The 21050-nt window shown below is 38.9% G+C and overlaps 1 protein-coding gene across 2 annotated transcripts in view; it reads right to left on the bottom strand.

Moving 5' to 3' along the window:
- Enpp1 (ectonucleotide pyrophosphatase/phosphodiesterase 1) overlaps positions 1-21050 on the bottom strand; it is a 60870-nt gene that overhangs the window by 12938 nt on the left and 26882 nt on the right. Inside the window, exons 4-17 of one of the 2 annotated variants that reach the window (XM_076928028.1) lie at positions 19955-20080; positions 18726-18786; positions 15612-15709; positions 13485-13564; positions 13234-13353; positions 12529-12638; positions 10746-10811; positions 10381-10453; positions 7649-7757; positions 5959-6090; positions 3948-3979; positions 3226-3353; positions 1922-1991; positions 929-1016 (exon numbers count right to left, since the gene is read on the bottom strand). In XM_076928028.1, coding sequence (XP_076784143.1) covers positions 929-1016; positions 1922-1991; positions 3226-3353; positions 3948-3979; positions 5959-6090; positions 7649-7757; positions 10381-10453; positions 10746-10811; positions 12529-12638; positions 13234-13353; positions 13485-13564; positions 15612-15709; positions 18726-18786; positions 19955-20080 — 1293 coding nt within the window. Of the gene's footprint in view, positions 1-928; positions 1017-1921; positions 1992-3225; positions 3354-3947; positions 3980-5958; positions 6091-7648; positions 7758-10380; positions 10454-10745; positions 10812-12528; positions 12639-13233; positions 13354-13484; positions 13565-15611; positions 15710-18725; positions 18787-19954; positions 20081-21050 lie in introns of those variants that run through there. The other variant, XM_076928029.1, reaches the window with a different exon arrangement.

Here is a 21050-nt window from a genome sequence, read left to right as displayed (position 1 = left end):
TCTTTCTGTTTAACTACAATGAAGATAGAACATGCTTGGTTTTTAATTATGGGAACCTGTGATTCTTTTACCCATATATAATTATTTTTATTATAATTATTCTATAAAAGCTGTACGTGTACGTATATGCATGCATGTGAGTGCAACACGTATGTGCACATGTGTGCATGTGAATGTAGGTGACCTGTGGAGGTCAAAAGAGTGTGTTGAATCTCCTGCAGCTCAAGTTAGATGCTGTTTGTAAGCTGTCTTATGGCAGCGTTGGGAACAGAGCTGGACTCATCTGGAAGAACTATAGAACCATCTCTCCACCCCAAATGCGGTGCTGTGATCCTGACACAAGTGCTATGCCACCAAAATTCCTGAACTTTTCATTTATTTAAGATTACTTTTAGCTGGGCAGTGGTGGCTCACACCTTTAATCCCAGCTCTTGGGAGGCAGAGGCAGGCAGATTTCTGAGTTCGAGGCCAGCCTGGTCTACAGAGTGAGTTCCAGGACAGCCAGGGCTGCACAGAGAAAACCTGTCTCAAAAAAACAAACAAAAAAAAAGTTTACTTTTAACCACATGGTTGCATATGCCCCACACCTTTAATCCCAGCACATGGAGACAGAGGCAGGCAGATCTCCAAATTTAAGGCTAGCCTGCTCTATACAGTGAGTTTCAGAACAGCCAGGGCTACAGAAGGAAATCTTGTCTCAAAAAAACAAACAAACAAAAAGATTATATTTATTTTTAATCATATGTATGTGTGAGCCTGTGTATGTACATGTGAATGCTGGTGACAACAGAGGCCAAAGTTCACTTGTCCCACAAGAGCTAATGTTATAAGTGGTTGTAAGCCACCCAGCACAGGCGCTGAAAACCAAGCTCAGGGCTTCTGTAAGAACATCCATCTTACACTTGTCAGAATGGCTACTCACACTTACCACACATTAAGTTATAGACTTCAATATTCTCAAAGGAGTCAACTTCAACACCATGCTTGAAGGCAGGTCCATAGCCAATAAAGAGAGCCTGAATTCATCAGAAATATAAAAGATTATCAGGTTAATTCAGTTATGCATGTAGCCGGTCAAAACTTTATATTATATGCATTGCACACATATGCACACATACACACATATGTATATAGTTGTCAATATAAGATAAGAAGGGAACCATCATGTCCAGTGGGATGTCTTGGGCACTGTTTTAATTTTCATCATGTATGAAGATACCTAGAATATTACTTTTACTATAATCTTTAACTTGATAGTCAGAACAGAGTGATTGATGAAATCGTTTTTTCATCTGTGAAATAGGACAAACTTCATAGAAATCCATGACTTTTGAATTGGTAGGTTTATGGTGGACTTCTGAGTTTTAAATGTTCTTTTCATAAAAGGGACTCATTGTTTATTTTTAATTTGTGTTTCCATGTATGTGTCTATGTGAATGAATATATGTCACCTGTGTGTGGGGACATTCAGAGCCCAGAGAGGGTATCCTATCCCCCAGAGCTGGAGTGTAAACTCACACTGTCTACCTCACAGAGTGCTTTCTGGAGAAACATTTTGATCATTTTTACAGCTATATTCAGAAAAAAAATTTTAAATGCCAGGAAAATGCCACATGGTATCTCCTGTCACATCATAAACATGATCACCTGAAATCACTGATGTTTACCACGAGCCAAAATAGTTCACAGAGCTCAGATCTATTCAAAATGATCACTAGACACTTAGGAAGGTGGCTAATAAATCACACATCCACAGACACATGAATACAAACTCTAACAGACTCTCTAATTCTCCCCCCCCCCCAAAGTTCAATAACTGTCTTTCACTACACATTCAGTTTGTTCTTTTAAGACTCAGATTTTTTTAAATCTGGCTTTCTTCAGATGAATCCCATCAGTGGAGTATAAAAGCTTTACTCACTTGCATATTTGAAAACAGGTTATCAGAGCCATGAAATCCACTTCCACAATATTTCCTTTCTGATGGATTCCTAAATTTTGACATATGGAAATTAGTAATATGGTTCTAGTCCTTGGACAAAACTTCACCCACACTGAAATCTTCATTCATGAAGAACAAGTGGCTATTGTTAAGTCACCATAAACTAAATAAAGCCACCTTGCTTTGAAACTCCTGGGTGTTATTCTTTATACTGTTTTGCTCAGAGTTGATCCATTCATAAAAAAACAGACTGAGGTGACCAAGCCTTAGCACAGAGATAGAAAAGTCTTGGAATGCTGACTGTGATTTAAAATAATAATGGCATTAATATTCACTCCACTTGGTTCCAACTTCTCTTTTAGGTCATTTATAAAACCTCAATAATGATGGATTTATAATAATACTTAGATATAGTATTTTGCTGTTGTTGGAGGTACTGGGGATTGAACCCAGGGCCTTAGAAGTGCTAGGCAAGCACTTTATCACTGAGCTATATGCCTAGCCTTCATATATAGTATTCAGATAGTCACTATATACTAAATCCCCCGAGTGTAATGATTGGCCCATTTTGCATCTTCTGGACTAAATGCCTTGCTCTGTAATAGAAAAGAAGAGGGTGTAACTGTTGACTGAACTGTTTCGATGCTTCGAGTATTATTCAGCAGGGATGTTTGTCACAATTAATGGTTTTGTGGGTGGCCACCAAAATAATGTAATGGTCAAGTGTTGAGATATGAATATGATCAATCATGCAACTATTTTGGTGAGTACCCCCCACAAACTGAGGTTTCCTGATGGGTTGGTATAAGGCAGTGGGAAGGAGCAGCTATGTATAACAAAGATGCGTGCTTGTTAAAGAGAGCTTTCACAATTGCTGGACTTGGAGGGACAGTTAGGAATAATTACTGTACTGAAGAGCTGCGGAGGTGTGGGTAATACATTCATGTCGATCGTTAGAAGCCAGCAACGTGGATGTGAGCAGTTAAAGCAACAGCCTTAGTCAGAGCTGATCGCTCAGCCCCAGGAAATGTTATGTAACACCTGTAAACTTTCCAGACTGTTGTAAGTTGAGATTGAATGCAAAACGAAGTGCAGGTTCCTATCAAAGTTCCTACAGTGAACTGAACAGCAGCTCACAGTGACAAGCGTTATCCAATTCAACACGTTTCGAGTTTAAAGTTAGAGTGAAGAACACCCTACATGTACTGTTAGAAAGGCGCCAGACCTCCCCATAGTGGATACTATGTCAGGCTGCATATGCCCAGAGTGTCTTCATGACTTACAATGCAAGTTGCCACTGGGGGTCCAGATAGAAGGTCAGTGGCTCGATCCTGTCACTTTTAGCGAAGTGTAACCGCTTGGGTAAGAAGTGTTTCAGGTAAGGCCGGAAATGCTGGTTTGGTTCCCGACACTGATAGAGCAAAAGGCAAAACAGAACCAAACCATTATTCTTACATCACTTGGGGCATAAATATCTCGAAAACCCCTTAACTTCAGGTAGGCTTTACTCACAAGCATTTTACCAGGCTGACTTGAAGACACAGGTGCAGCTAGGAAACTAATGCTTCTTGCTAGCCGTGGGACCTGAATAGTCATTGGAACTATTCAATTGAGAATTATAGTAACTACTGAGCAAAAGACCTAGGATTCTTAGAGTGTCACTGAGTTACAGTGGGGTTACAACTAAGGTTCTAATTTCACATGCCCGTTAAATGCAGCTATACAAAATTCTTCAATACTTAGACTGTATCAAATATGAAATATATATATATATATATATAATGTTATCATATATGATATGTCACAAATGTATATAAATATGCATTCCTTTGAATATGATATATATCAGACTAGGACAAATATATATTTTAAAAACAGATACATTTAGTATAAACCAAATCAAAACCAAGATTAGAGACATGCAGCACAATGGTAAACCATGACCCATATCACATGTATTACCAAGAATAGCAATAACTAAATAATGAAAAATTAAGATACTCACAGAAAGATTTTTTGCAAGGGCTTCATAGTTAACTGGAGGAACAAACAAAAGAATTAAAAGTTAATGATATGCTACAATTAACAGTAAAAATAATACAAGAGCCACAGCCTTATATTGTTACACACAAACTTATCAATGAGATACCAAAGTGCATTCTTCTTTTCTTTTTTTGAAACAGGATTTCATGTAGCCCAGACTGGCCTCAAACTATGCAATGAGGATGTCTTTGAACTCTGGGACTACAGGCATGTGTCATTATACCCAATTCGTGTGGTACTGGGGATCAAACCCAGGGTTGCAAACTAAGCAAGTTCTCTGCCAATGGAGCTACATCAACAGCCCCAAAGCTGCTTTCAAAAAGCTCCTCTTACATCAGTGCATGGGCACTAAAAAGAGCAGACAAGTCCTTAGGTACCACTCTGTCCTGATGGTACCAAAAAAATGATGTCACACTGCTATATAAAAAGGAAACTAATATATTGTCTATCGACCCATCCATCTGTGCAACCATATGCTTGCCCACTCATCCACCTGACTCATCAGCTGTTGTCCAACCATCCAGTTCCAGCCTAACTTCTCTGTGTAATAATAAAAAGATGAGTTTCTGATCCATTATAGAAAGTACTTAGGAAGACATATTCCAAACTTAGCAAGCAGTCTCTAAAGAGAAGTGAGTTGCAGTGTAGAGGAGGCAATGAGATTTTCAAATGCAACAGACACAAATGAAGAGGCAGGTAGAGTGGCATAAAGGCTGGATTTAAGTGGGTAGTCCGTTAGATTTTCCCACTGCAGTTTGTGCTATATATCAGCAACTGTCTAGTTTTCTAAAAATCCCTTTAGTTCTGTACTTAGTCACATACATTTAAGAAAATTACCTACACAAAAGAATCCATATGTATGCATATAGATAAATTAATACACAGCTTTTGCTTTACTTTGGGAGATCTGGAGTCCTACCTGAAATGATGTTGTGGATAAAAGCTCAAACACTTGCCAAACACCACTCAGTCTGTCAACCTCAACCACCCTGTGCTGAATGTCACCCAAGAATGTCAGTCTACGCATTTATAACAGGCCATTAACCAGGAAGAGTTTGCCTCAGAATCCATGAAAAAAAAAATGTTTCTAGGGCCTTCCTTCAAATACTGCCATTCTCAGATGGCCACATCCCCTACAAAGTCAGGTCGTCCTTGTATGAAACTTACATGATCTCCTGTCTATTTTAGCTCATCTCTGAATTACTATAATGCTGAATACAAAGTAAGTGAGCTGCATCCGATTATAAGACTGTATTATTTAGAGGATAACAGCAGCAAAGTATTCAACCATCTCTACTGAAATTTGTTTCATTGCAAAACCCAAACTTAGCCCAATTCTGATAATTCAGACACATTTATATTTCCATTGCACAATGATATCAAAAATAATTGTGTCAAAAAGATAAACAAAAACCAAAGATGGAAATCAGAAAGGGGGCCTTGAAGATCAGAGACAGTTATGAAGTGAGCTTGCTGTGCAAAGTAATAAATACCTTTAAAGATATCTTGGTGGTTTATGTTCCAATGTGGTCGAGAGAGAAGATGCCTCTCTTTATGCAAAAGGTGCATGCTATTGCTTTGGGAAGTTGTTTCTTAGTAAAGAAATTGATTGCCTATCGAGTGAATAATTTTTCCTGCATTGCATTCCTCTTCATAACAATAATATTCTAAAATGGTGGGTTATTGTAATGGAATGCCATTATTTAATGCTTAAAAAAAATAGTTAAAAATTTCCCATAAGCAGTGTGTAAAAGTAATCAGACTATATACTGTAATATAAAATCATATTAAGATCACCAAATAGTGTCTGGTCAAAGAATATATAGTTGGTAAATGGTTACCCTATCTTCACTCCAATGATAGTCAGTATCTGTGTGGAGACTTCACCATGCTTTCCTCGGGCTGACATGTATTGATGGAGAGGAATAAATTGTCTCCAGTGATATCTAAAGTTAGCAAATAGCTTCACTCACATGAATAGTATGTCTCCGGAACATCAGTGGGTCTCAGTCGAGCAGCGGGTCCATACACAACCTTAACATTGTTCACATCCCCCAAATACTTATTCAGGTACACATACTTCTTACAACTGCCTTGCTCCATGCCTGGAAGAATTAAATCACAATACATGTTGCAACATGATGAAAGAAAATAATACGTCAAGCATAGTTTCTTTCACTTCCAGAATCAGTTTTTGTCTCTTATTGTTTTATCGAGACGGGATGTCTATCCGTAGTCCTGAAACTCATCACATACACCAGACTAACCTTGAACTCACAGAGACCTGCCTGCCTCAGCCACCTGATACCTCCAGAATTTAACTGATTGTCTAGACACATATAATTTAGTATTCATATTAGTTGATCATCTGATAAGACACAAAGTTTCAGCTAGGTGCACATTTTCTCTATATTTCTCTTTTTAAAATGTTTATTATTTTATGTATGCATATGTGCATGTGCCTACATGAGTTTGCATATATATATGTATATGTATGTATATATGTACGAATGTATACATATGCACACACACATACACATAAATATACATATGACATGTGTGCAGGTACCCACAGACAACCAGAGGATATAGATCATCCCTGGAACTGGAGTTACACATGATATGAGCCTCCTGACGTGGGTGCTATAAACTGAACCAGGTCCTCTGCAAGAGCAGCTAGCACTTCGATCACTGAGCCATCTCTCCAACCTATCCACACCTCCCATTCCTTTATCCCCCAATTTGTCATTAACTGAATGTGCCTTCTTCCTGGTGTCTTATGCAATCACCACATGAGCATAGCCGGATGTCTCTCCACAATTGAAGAGGGCAATTTACCTCAAAACACCTCATATTAAACTGGAGTACACTCCTGAAGGAGGAGATCCCTGAGCATACAGTATTAGGACTGTTTCCTGAGACAGCAGTCCACGACTATTTCTGAAGCAAATAAACCAAGCGATATTAACAAAAGGAACCAGAAAAAGCCTATTTACTACTTTCTTGTATGGACAGTGCTCTGTAGCCCCAAAGCTGTACATAATCACAAAAATTTCATTTTGGGGGCCAGTGAGGTAGCTTACCTGGAAAAGGCACTTTTACAAACCTAACAACCTTAACTCTGTCCCCAGAACCCATGGTGGATGGAGAAACTGACTCCCAAAAGTTGTCCTCTGACCTCCAACAGCACACCGTGGTGCAGTGTATACACAGGTGATAATTAAGTTAAAGCTCTTAATAAAATGTATTGTGGGAAACTAAAAAAAAAAAAAGTAATATGTACCACCTCCAAAATCAGATTTATCATACTAAAATGAATTGAAGAGATATATAAGAATCTGTCCCAATTAAACCTAAACTGTAGTTACCCAAATTTAATGCTGGAGATTATTTTTAGTACTTTCAATACTAGTGTAGAATTTTATCAAATCAGAGAAAAGATATGTTATGGCTGACCATATCCACAAGTTTCTTTAATTTTATGCTTTACTTACATTTTATATTTAAGGTATTTTTCCTAAAATCTACCTCTAAGAAATCACATTTAAAAGCAAAAGGCTTTATCTACAACATTGAGTAAAAATAACGAAACAGGAATCAATCGAATGAATTCTTTAAAACACACTGTTTAATCCACAGAGTAAATGCGTGAACTCAGATTACCATGATCTGAAACGAGGATAAGGTTCAGGCATTTATCCAAGCCCAGGTCCTTCAGGCCATCCATCAGCATGCCAACCATGCGATCAACCTTCTGCAAGGCCCTGATGACCTAGGAAGGGCAAGCAGCTGTGTATGATGCATTCCATGCTAAAGCTATTTCTACATAATCACAGTCTCATGAAAGGAAAGACGGGAGAGAGGGAGGGAAGGGAAGAAGGAAGGGAGGATTGGAGGGATGGATAGAGGGAGGGAAACAGGGGAAGGAGGGAAGGAAGGGCATTGAGCCATTGATAACCTATGATAAATACACATTAAACTAATACAGGTCAGGATCATAAAACCTCTGCCAATCATCAAGAGTCGAATGGTTCAGATTGTATATTTATTTAACTATATACTCTGGGGTTACCATTAGCTAGTTCCTCCCTTAGATTCGATTAAACAAACAAACAAACAAACAAAAAAATGCCCACTCAAGTCTGCAGTGTCTGGGCAGAAGCCAATGCATTCTTAATTAATATTTCACTTCCCACTTAACAACTTTGTCTTAATCTTTTTAATCATTTAAATGGTCACTGTTATGAGCACAATGTTTCCTGATTTTCAAAGGGGTTAAAATTAATCCATAAATGCTTCATACAGTTCTATTTAATTAAAAAAAAAAAAAAAACACCTTACAACTCTCAGGAATGGAGACCCTTATTTTCTTACAAAATGCATCTATTTTGTACACTGATATTCCAAAGCTACGGAATGGGTATGGGTTTGGGTAACCTGCTTTCTGGCATTTTCTTTTCCTGGTGCACTGTAAAGCCACACAAACAGGCTCTTGCCTATATTCTCTGTACTATATCTTCACTTACAGCGTTTACACCTCACAGTAATACAAGATAAGACCCCTCAATATGATCCTTCACTCACAGGAAGACACCCAAATGACATGGATTTTAAGTTTTAAATATTGAAGTGGTTTTCAGGTGCCAGTAATACTAAGAGAGTTGAAGAGAATTGATTGGTAGGATTTGAAAAAGTAGTGGGCTTTAAAGTAGTATCAAGAACAAGAATACATTAGGAAAAAAGGAGAAAAATGAGCAAATCCAACAGGGTTGCATGGATCTTAATTATGCGACCTAATAAACAATTGGTTTTTAGCCAAACTGACTGTGTCATGGGTCTTACATACCAGTGAAATAATACAAATTAATAAGTAAAATAATGGAAATTGCACTGGATGCCTAGCCAATTGTTCAAACCATAGTAATAATCATGAGAAGAGTTTCTCTGGTCCTGCTGTGAGACGGCCAGTCTGGCCACACTTCTTCATAACCCTGCCTCTAGCATGGAACATGTCTGCTTTACGGACGACAGAGTCGGAGCTGGGTAAAGTGGAGCTGCTATCTGCCATGGAGCTGCTGGACACACATCTGGATGGAAAGACTGCCAAGGACAGAAACAGACCTGGCTGAGGACTAATTTCCCTTTTTTGTCTGATATGAAAGCAGCGCAGAATAGTATCTCTCTTTCAAAGGGTTTAAGTCCGTGCCAAGCACAGAGCTGAAAAACAAGGAAAGATGGTCTCCTCAGAGGCTTAAATTCAAGTGCGTATGTGTGGGGAGAGGGGTTTGCTGCCTCTTCCCTATTGTTACATTTAGCAACCATCTTGCACTTAGACCAAGAAGCATAGACATGACTACTCAAAACAGAGCTCACGGTAGACATAGCAGACCAAGCTTCCATCTGGACAAGCAATATAGAATCCTAAAGACTCATAAACTATCCATCCTTCATCCCCTGGACAGGGAATTAGTGGGAATGTGGGGGAAGGGTTTATTACTAAGGAAGACAGTGGGTTTGTAGTCTGTCTTCTGGACACATAGGAGAAGAAAGATAATAGACCTGATAACACCTCTTCTCCATCCTATGTCCAACAGGATTCCCAAGTCCTTAGTCTGTATTTCCATTCATGTCTCAGGCCATAGGAAAGAATTCATGCGTCAGAAGAAAACAGAACACAGATGCAGGGAGGAAGAAGTTCAAGTCGCCTTGTGTGCTAATGCTCTCCCTATGCCACAGCATGCGAATGTGACGGTGACATGAACTCAGAAAGCGGGACGTGCTGCTTTAAGCTACAGTGACCACGGCCAGGAACTGGCTACATTTCTAAAATACAGCAGGTCAAACAAGACACATTATGATCTTTACTCCATAGGTGACTGGTTCCCATCTGTAGTGTCACAGCAACTAATATAAATAGTTATTGTTTGCCTGCTTCTTCCCTTTTGATAGTGTCTTTCATGCTTTGAAGTCCCAGCTCCATTATAAGCATAGCTCACAGTCAGGAGAGTGTCTGCTAAGAAGAGTAAGAAGAGGATATTTCCACAGAAATTTGGAGTCTTAGATACTTAAAGACTTCTCATAGAGCGCTCAGGTTAAAGGCAAAAAGCGGATGTGAAGATTATGGAGAGAGGATACAAGATTCAGAGCTGAAGACATGATTTAATGAAAGTTCAATGTAGCACTGTAAAAGTGTAAGCAAGACCAGTTCTGTCAGCTCAGTTCTTGCTTTGTTTAAATTGTTATCTTTGGTTACGTAGAATTTTGTGTAACATGCTTTCCAAAAACCACAACATCTTTCTTTCCAGAAGTCACAGTACCTTACAGAAATGTTCTTGAAGTCCACTTCAAGAATACTAAGTTTAATGAAGTGATTATAAATAAAAGAATGAACTTACCTCACTGCTGACTGGTCCGTGTGAATGCCCTGAAGAATCTGGTTCTTCTAAATACAGAGTGTAAAAGTGTGGTCTAAATCAAACAGTATCAAAATGTAATATTTTACGAACACATTGAAAAACAGTGGAAAGAATAATTCAACAGTTGATCCTGATTCAAAAACCCTACAGCACTGGGGGTAGCATCCCTAAAACTCTGAGGAACTGTTTACAGGCTTGGGGTTCTTCAGAATGAAGCTGTAATTGTTGACCAGTTTCTTTGAATATAAGTCACCAGAGCAAACCACAACTTTGTTATAGTCTGTATGGAAGCACATGACGTCTATGAAACAAAGCGGCCCTTGTCCCAGAGACTGCCTACATACCTTTCATAGCTAGGAAGCTGTAGCCACTCAAGAACAGATAAAATCCTTTCTTCAAATGGCACTGACCTAAAATGGAGGATAAGCAAATTAAACCAAATCTGAAATAACTATGTCAAATGTAAATCTTTTTCTTATTGAAAATAGGAGTAAGTGATACCAGATCAAGCAGAGGTATCTGCTGCATTTGAAATTATTTGAAATTTATTTGCCATCCTGTAATTCCAATACCAGGAAACTGATGCAGAACTGTAGTTTGATGTCTATAAAGAAAGACCCTGCCCCACAGACTCCCCCCACCCCAACACAACAAACACAGGAAGGTGTTATTTTCAAACTTAAACTTGCTTTTCTAATGAAGACCAAGATTTAACTTTATACAAATAAATGTGATTGGGCTTAGAAAATTGTTTCTTGTCTTCTTTTGAGGGATTATACATTCAGTTGAGAACAGCCACTGTCACATGAAAAACTGGTGTCTTGAAAGACTTGCTCACTGGTGACTGGAAAGCAGACTACCATCCTCCAGTCAACTTTCCTTCAGTGAAATTATTTCTGAATTCTCTGGTCACTGGGTTCTGTGAACATAGGCCTTCCAAAGCCTGCTCACCTCACAAACCATCAACTGTGCCCTTTACTACATGTAGGAAATCTAGGCTGCCCCTCACTAATCTGTAGGTTCGCCTAGGCTAGTGGGATGCACCTCGTATCTCACCCATCACTCAATCTATGAGATAAAAACTATGGCCAGCAGCTGAGACAAGAACAGACCATACACTCGCCTTCCGTGAGCCACACAGAACACATGGTACCAAGAGCTGACCAAGGAAGATGCATCCCTTGCTAGGCTGGGATTTGTGAGTATTTTTGACATGCTCAGGTACGGTATGTTGTATGGCTCTCTAATCATAAATTTCCAAAGTATAAAAGAAACTACTTTGGTACTTTTGCTAAAATGAATGAAAGAAAGTCCTCCCTAAGTGTTTGTACAATTTTGAAAATCAACCAGAGAGCCCATCTAATATGCCCTTTTGTTAGAGAGTAAATATATTAAAGCAATTTAGAGATGGAAGCACAGAGATACAACAATCTTCTTTTAAACAATGTTCCAGACCTCACCATGCCGTACATCCTGTTTCTAGATTCTTTAATGCACCTGTCCTTTCCTTCTCTTCTTCTTTTACTTTCTAGAGTTAAAATACATAGCACCTCTATGCTCAGAACTGTTTCCGCTGTGATCTCTCTGTGTCTGTCTCTCTCTCTCTCTGTCTCTCTCTTTCTCCCTCCCTTCCCCCTTCTTTCTCTCTCTTCTTCTCCCTTCCTTCTATGCTATTTTTATTTGTTTTATTTGAAACCAAGTCTGATTATGAAATTCTGGATGACCTTGCATTCACATAAACTGGCCTTGATCCCACTCTGCCACCTAGGCTTGCCTGAAACACAACCGTCCTGCCTCAGTGCCTTGCTACATGAATTACAGTCCTGCACTAACATGCCCAGTGTTACCTCATTAAAAACAAAACAAAAAACCAAAACAGATAAACAAACAAACAAAAAAAAACACTGCCCAAGATCAAAACACATTTTGTGTTTCTATAAACTGTTCATCTGATTTCACTTTCTATTCAGTACCGTCTAAGACTCTCTAAAGAAGTTCTTCTTCAGAAGATCTTTAATGCAGAGTGTCATTCAAGTGTTGGAACTGAGGATTGAATAAAAGGAAGAGTAAAGAGAAATAGAAGTTGTACTACGTTACGAAGCCTAGGGAAAGTTCATCCGTGCGTACCCATTATACACTTTGTAGATATCTGGTAGAATCCCATTAATTTCTACATCTGATCCTGGCCAAAAGTATGTGCCGGACTTGACATTCTGATGATTGGCAGTCACCCAAATCTGGCAAAGACAATGGAAGGGGGTTGGATAATGAAGATACTAACCTCTAAGGAGACAGACAACAGTACCAATGCATTCTCCTTCAGTGACACAGTGTTCTCAAGGTCCAGCTGTTAGGCTGCCACAATCTTGTATATGAGGTATGCTACCAAACCATAGTAGTTAACATTTATATCCCCTTAGCATTACTTTGAATTTTTTTTAATTAAATATTAAAGAAATTTAAATGTTAAAGAAGCTGAAAATATGAAGAACACTAATTTGATCATTACGTGGTGTGTACCTACATCAAATTATCACACAATGCACCATAAACATATAAAGGTAAATAGTAAGTAATAAAAACTATTATGTCAAACAACTAGAACTTCAGGAGAGAAGGCTCAGCCTGGGGGAAAAAGAGCCTTGGTACAACCCAAACCTAACTCTGAAGCAAACTTCACAGTCATACATATATATGAGACTGTCAACAGTCGCCTGCACTACACAAGGGAGATCAAACATTGCTGAAATTCCTACGAAAGCAGTTTAATTTTCTCTGATTAAAATAAGTATGAATAATAAACTGTTTTAGTAGCCACAACAAGCAGCTTACCGGCTGCCCTTTGTACCACAAAGGGTTGAATTTCTCTTTACTTTTAAGCGAAAAAGAAGCATTCATTTGGGGATCGTACATCTTGTTGTCGATGATGCCATGGGATTCTGGATAAAGTCCCTAAGGAAAGATCGATCGCAGATTATAGTTCATATTCCAAAGCAAATTCTCTCAGCCTCATCTGAAGTTGAATTATGCCCTTCAACTACACCTTCCTGGTCCCAACACAGAATGCCCGGATGCCTACTCACTGTGACAAGGCTGTAATGATTGGGAAATGTCTTGGTAGGGTACATAGGCCTCATGTTTCTAGTGTATGTTCCACAGTTTTCTAGACAGAAAACAAAACAGTAACAGACATTGCTGTTAGACATATCATATAAAGTAATTATATCACACAGCCAGATCAAAATTCAGAATGAGTCCAAAGTAACACAACCACTACAAATTTAGTATTAAAATGAAATAAAATGTGTTATTTGTTTCTTTCTCTTTTCCTCTCTTCCATGTAACCCAAGCTGGCATCGAGTTTGGTGTACAGCAAGGGAGAAACTAAACTTCCAGCTTCCTGCCCTCACCTCCCCGGTGCTAGGATTATAGCTGTCCACCATTATACATGTTTTATACAGTACTGGAAACTGAACCCAGGGCTTCATGCATGCTGGGCAAGCCCTCTACCACCTAAGCCTCGACTCCAGACCTTATATTCTTTGTTAGAAAAACAATAAGCAAAGTGATTAAGCCAAGTAAGCAGGTATCCTACAATCATCAGTTGCCTGAATAGTTGGACAGATGTACTAACTTAATGCTTGGAAGAGTCTAGTACTTAGTGTTCAAATAGCTCAGTAACAGTAAGAGTAGGGGAAAAGTGATTGCACTCAGCTAAATCCATAAATGAAGACTAAGAAGACACGACACGGTAGTTAAGGTGACATTGTCCCTGGCTATAAATAAGCACAAACCAGCCACCCATGGATGAGCTCCTTAGTTACTTTAAAAACAAAAGGCATGTCAAAGGGAACCAAGGAGTCAGATGCTGGTGACCTTCTCCTGATCCATCCCTGTGTCTCACTCTTCCCCACTGTCTACTCTCGGGAAAGGAATATACAGTTGTTGACCCCAGCGCTTGAAATGTGTTATCTGAAAATAGTCCCCAGATTGACATGTGTCTGCATACATAAGGGCTCTGAGTCATGCCACAAGCCCCAACAGTCCTGGTTACCCAGTGTTGTACCTTAAGCTAGCTAAGCCTTGATTTGGTTTAAATGTCACACATGAGTGCCGACAGCTTCTTAAGTTTGAATTCAGGGACCATGTTAGGTACCACAGAGATAAGTCTCAGGGAAGGACAGAGGGCTGGCTAACACCTTCCAAGTCCACAGGCCTGATTTATGCCAAGTGACTACTGAAAAGATTATCTTCCAGGCAGACATTAAAAACAGAAAATGTTAAATCAATACAGCCTAATGATTGATATATATATATATATATATATATATATATATATATATGCATTTACTGAGAGTAAGTTTAAGGTTTAAACTGATATAATGTATTTGTCTAAGAGCTATTTTAGAATTCCAGAATACTACAATAACTGTGCATATCTCCTTCTATTTTGGGCATGGAGAACAGGATAGTGACTGTTGAGCAGTAACAGCTAACAAAGTCTAACAGGTGTCACATCCACTGTGATCTCCCACTTCCAACAATGATGCTAACTCACTAAAGTTAAGACTTAAGCCTTTATTTATGACAGTGAGATAAAAACCATCCTAGCTCATCAGTAGTTTGGAGGATAGTCATTCAATGAGAGCTTTAAGATAAAGAAACTGAAGGTGGGCATGGCTGGGCATGCCTATAACCTTGGAACTTGGGAAGTAAGGCTAAGAAGATCAAGAATTCAAGACGCTCTAACTACACAGGAAGTCTAAGGCTAGCCTATGTTACATAAGACATCTCAAAAAAATAAAACACAAAAGTGAATGGATATTCAATTTGACCCAAATGATAACAGAGGCTAGTAGGCTACACGAGTTGTATATTAGTTTCCAAAATTGTCAGCTTTCTCAATTCTATTTTAACATGAAAACTTAGGAAGTAAGTAAATATTTTCCTAAAATTCTTAAGAAGAATAAATATGAGTAGCCATGGTCAAGGGTTAAGATACCAGGACAACCGACTAAGCTAGAAGTATTTTGGGGCAGTTTCCAAGATCTACAATATCAACACTAGTGGTCTCACAAGTTCACTGCTCTGCAATGAAGAAGTTTGGTAAAACAGTGAGAGGCTTCACAGTACTTTTCCAAAAACATCCCCCTTCCCTCATCCATCTCCGAAGTCATGACCCCTCAGTACTCAACTCTGAAGTTACTCACTCAGCTTGCTAATGACAGGAAGAAGTCCACCCCAGGTGGACAAATATTCAGCTCTGAATCCATCCAAAGAAAACAAGAGAGTAGGGGGTGACTCAAATCTGGTAATGAGAAAAAGAAAACTGTGTAAAGACACAAAATGAAGACACATCTAATGAAGATGCCCTCTCCCTGGCGCCACCCTCTCCCTGGATCCACCCTGTCCCTGGTCCCACCCTCTCCCTGGTCCCACCCTCTCCCTGGTCCCACCCTCTCCCTGGCTCCACACTCAGTGGAACGTTTCTCAGTGAGGTCAGCATGCAACTGAGGTAATCTGAAAAGTCAGCAAGACAAGAGAACAACCTCTACGCATTTATATTTGTACACATATTTTATCAAGGAGTAATTCACATATACGTATTATCAATAATATTTATAAGAATTCATACTATTTTGAGCTTTTTGAACACAGAAACTTCAATCACAATTCCTGCCATTACAAATGTTTGGTCAAATGATAATGTCATATTATAAGATTTTTACACTTTTTAAGAAACTAAATTTGACAAATAAATTACATCTTTCTTATTAATTCTTTTTTGAACAAACCTCTGTCTTCCCTTCAGTAGATGGTACCTCATTAGACATAAAACATATGCTATAATTAGGCTTTGTTGCTTTCTTTTTATATGCTGAGGATCGAGCCCAGATCTGTCCTCACTAATACTATGCATGCGCTATGCCCATCAGCTGCATCCCTGGATGTATTTAAGTTCAGTATATTTCAAAGAGATAAGTATATGGTGCAGAAGTGTGAGAAACACAGTGTTCCCATATTTAAACAGCGAAGTGACTAGGAATGTTGAAACATGAGTTCACAGAGAGACGCAGAAGGTGTGTACCACAGAAAGCCCAAGAGGGCATAAAACAACGTATCAAGTATACTTAGCAAAAGAGGATAGCTAGCTATAGATTAAAAAAAAAAAAAAACAGCCATGGCTCAGAAATTGAGTCACGATAGTTTTACTAATGGATGGTAGAAAAGTTGCATTACTAAATAACTAAATAACAGTGAACACTTTTCCTACAGTTTCCCAGAACTTCAAAATCTGAGGGTGAGTGAGCTTTCTCTCTCTTATCTTCACAGCCCTCCCATCTTAACCAAACATCCAGACCTAAAAGCAACCATACCAAAGGAATAACTTTGCTGTACAATTCTCAGGAACTACTCTTGATGACCTAGCCCTCCTGGGTAATTATAATCAACTGTGTATGGTCTCAGTTACTGCACAAAACTATATCAGTCAACAAAAAAAAAAAAATGAAAATCCGGGTGAGTGGAACACCAGGTAAATACACTGACATAAAATTTCCCAGAATAGCATGCTCTAAATTATGACAGAAGTTTTATTTTCCAGTAAAGATCTTACATTAACTTTAAAGCAATGACTAACATTTAGAAAGAAATATTGAGCAAGTCTAAAATATTAGTATATCTTGGCATTTATAAAACAGCTTAGAGAGGACCCCCCCCCAAAAAAACCTCTCTACTGATGAAATTGTTTAGTTTAGACTTAGTTTCTGTTGTCATTACTACTGTTTCAAACAAAAAAAAGTTGTATGACAAAATAAATACACACATGAACAAAATAAGATAAAAATACAGATTTAAAGTATTTTAGAGTCTGAAAGACATTACTTTAAACTGGTAAAATACATGTATTTCTGCAAGGTGGTAGTGGTACATGCCTGTGGGGAGCTGACAGAAGGTGGCTATCATCCATTAGCCATCTTGAGCCATATACCCTGACAAGAGACTTGATTACAATAGCCTACAACGGCTGAGCACACTCTGATAACATCTTGATTTAGATACCCAGGATTTTCCCTTGGGTGTGTGAGACTTAAAGGTGTGTGACTTGAGGGTGTGACATAGAGATCAGATTTAGAGACAAGACCTAAGGTCATGACTTAAAGGTGTGACTTAAAGGTGTGGCTTAGAAGTGAGATATATAAAAGGCAAGAAGCAGTCAGAAGGAATTATTAGGTAGAAGACACTTGGACTAAAGAACTTGGAAGAAGAGATTATTATTAGGTAGTAGGCACTTGAGTCTTGGCACTTGGAGGAAGAGCTTGGAATTAGACATTAGGCACTTAGCACTTGGAAAAAGTAACTTGGAACTTGGAGGCACTGGGGACTAGGAACTAGGGACTAGGAACTCAAGACTTGGGACTTGGACTAGGAAGAGAGACTGAAGAATAAACAGGATTGAATCACACTCTGTCTGGTCTCCATTCTTTGAGTCCGTCCTCACTCTCTCTCTTGCTGAACCCCAACCAGCAGACCGGAGCTGCTTGGGGCAGTGTGGGCTAACAAGTTAGTCCCCAAGGCTTTTGGCAGTGCAGGTTCCAACATTGACAGAATGGTCCAAGACATTTTGGCCCCCAAACGTGGTGTAGTGCAGTTCTCAACATTTTTGGCACCCACCGTGGGGCAGCTTGGGCTGCAACATGTGCCTTTAATCCCAGCACTAGATAGGCAGAGGCAGGCAGATCTCTGAGTTCTAGGCCATCCTGTCTACTGAGGGAGTTTCAGGACAGTGAGGGCTACACAGAGAAACCCTGTCTCGAAATAATTAGTTAAGGAAAGAAAGAAAGAGAGAGAGAGAGAGAGAGAGAGAGAGAGAGAGAGAGAGAGAGTAATTTGACATGAATAGTTCAAAAAAGGACACCAATGAATTGCAAAACTCATGTAACTTTCTCCCATGGATATGTTATTTATGCCAAAACTGCATACAATTACAAACAATTTTTTTTAAAGAACTATAATTTGCTACAAGTTCAACACCAAAAACTCCAAACTAGAGCCAAGATGCTTTCTTCCATAGAAGGCTACAAACACACCAACCACGCTCGCTGATAACAGCCACTATTACTCATGGTGTGTCTCCTTCTACTAGCTTCCAGAGTGAGGATCATACCACAGACTTCTGGAGAACCAGCAGCAAACATGGTCTGGTGAAAGCAAATGTTTAATTAGCCAATGATTTATTACTATTTTAAACTTAGTTTAGAAAGAGAAAAAAAAGACCCTTCTTAAAAAAGGAAAAACATGTATGTCTTGGGACATGAGCTTACTCTGCTGGACACTGTGGTGTCTCGATGCTTTCACACGCTTCTTCTACCCAACTCTTCTCTTCTGGAATATTTTCAAAAAATAAAGTTAGCGTACTTGATAATGGCAAGAATGCAGTGTTTTTAGACACAGCAGCAGGGATCCCCAAAGCAAAACAAACAGACATCAGGATATATTGACAGAAGACAAATACCATGAATATAGAGCGTTATTCTGTTTCAAAATAACAGTCAACAGGAGAAAACAAAATTGCAGGATGCAAATATACTCCACATCCCCCTGTCTCTGAATATTCTGCACCCACAGATTCATCCAACTGTGGATTGAAAATATGTATTGTTTTGAATGGCATCTGTATTGAACATTACACTTCGATTTCACAAGTGGTGTTGTATACCAATTATTTACAGAGTTCCTGTATTTCACAGGTACTGTGAGTAATTGAAGAGCATTTAAGGTATGTGTGAAGATATGCACAGGTTATGTGCAAACACTATGCAATTTAATAGAAGGGACTTAGTATTGGTGGACTGAAATATCCTCACAACTTATTCAGATTGTCTCCATGAAATACAGGGACTATTCCATCTTTGTGAGATATCATTCCTGTTTTCTCAATCTTAGTATTTTCAGCCAGAATGTATAGCCTGTCCCAGACTCTCTACACAATTGGTACTTTGGTGGCTTAGTTCCCTCACATTTAGACTCAAGTTCTGTTAGAGATTTCAAGATACCTTATAATTCTTGAGCAAAAACATTAGAACACTGTTAGCATCCTTCAAAGTAATTTTTGGTCTCCAGCCATTCCACCCTGAATGTGCCTGGTCTCATCAAACCATGGCCAAGACTGTGCTCCTTTATTACAAGGAAACCTTGGCTAGAACTGGAACAGGATCCTTACTCAAGTACAGTATTAAGTATTGCAAACACCATCTAAATGGCATGAGGAGGGTGGTAGGAAAAAAAATCGAAAATTGGCTTCGGGTAAAATAAGGTCAACCTTGTACAGATAGTGACTATCATTCAGCTGGGTGACATCACACGTTCATGATGTAATGTAATGTAAGTTTTACAAGTCCTTTTCAGCAAATGGAACTGGCCCATCAACACATCTGCTCCTGTAATGACAATGAATGCAGCTTCTCCTAGGAAAGGCAGTGGTGATGTAAAAACCCCCCAAAGGTCCTGGAAGATGCCAGGCTCCAGGAGAGACCAGTGTAGGGAAGCTGACCTTGGCACATCGAGCTATAGTTGATGCAGCAGTCGTTGTGGATTTTGCAGTCATCTGCACAGGAGCACACGAATCTGGCAAGCCTCTTCTCACCACACCTGAATTTGTTGCAAGTCCATATGTGTGCTAGACACCAGCATCAAACAAACAAATACTTACGGTTCAACACATTCGTAAAATCAACACCATCTTGGACAAGAGGATAAGAGACGGCAACTCATTTTATAACTGAGTCCTGAGATTCTGCTTCTGCTCAGCCTTTCTGAGCTGACAGATGGCAAACAGGCAGGCTCACACTGGTACTATTTCACTAGAAACCCGGGATTTCATTGTTTTTAAACTGGGCACATCACTATCATCATTGTACAAGCATAAGAAAACCCTGGCTGGTCCCAGCAGCCATTGCCAGGGTTCTCAGAGTTTAGTCTAGAACTATGCACGCTAGTAAACGACTATAATTCTAGTTTTCAAGAAGCAGAGGCAGGAGAATGGCAATTTGGAGGCCAGCCAGGGTTATAGAACAAGACTCTTGTGTCAAAAAAAAAAAAAAAAAAAAAAAAAAAAAAAAACCAAAACCAAACAAACAAAATCCCCTAAATTTGACTCAATTTTTTTTCTGTCTCAATGGTTTTATTTTTTAAAATGTTCAGTAAATAGGCAAGAATTCTTTCTTTAATAGATCCATAATGAAAATATTCACATTTTTAAAGTATTCTTTTGGGACATTTAAAAAAATTAAGCCATAAAGTTTTGTCACACATTAAACACATACACAATTTAGAGATAAAGTAAGTGAAGGTTTTTCTTTAAGTGTTGAAAGGGAAAGGCTACAGTAGAAAACATGTACATTCTAAAGTAGAAAAAGAAAATCTAAGTTGGGTATGATGGGTATATGCTTTGAGCTCTGTACTCAGGGCAGAAATAGCTCTGTGAGTTCAAGTATAACCTGGTCTACATAGCAAGTTCCAGGATGTCCAGGGTTACATAGTGAAACCTTGTTTCAATAACCAAACAAACAAAACCTAATAAATGGTGTCTAGAAAAGAAAAAAAAAATTGAGTTAATCCAACCACAGACAGGGAGCTACACAGCTTCC

This window comes from Arvicanthis niloticus, chromosome 30 (assembly GCF_011762505.2).
Source record: "Arvicanthis niloticus isolate mArvNil1 chromosome 30, mArvNil1.pat.X, whole genome shotgun sequence".
Lineage (NCBI taxonomy): Eukaryota > Metazoa > Chordata > Mammalia > Rodentia > Muridae > Arvicanthis > Arvicanthis niloticus.
This window is presented reverse-complemented; position numbering and strand designations above follow the sequence as displayed.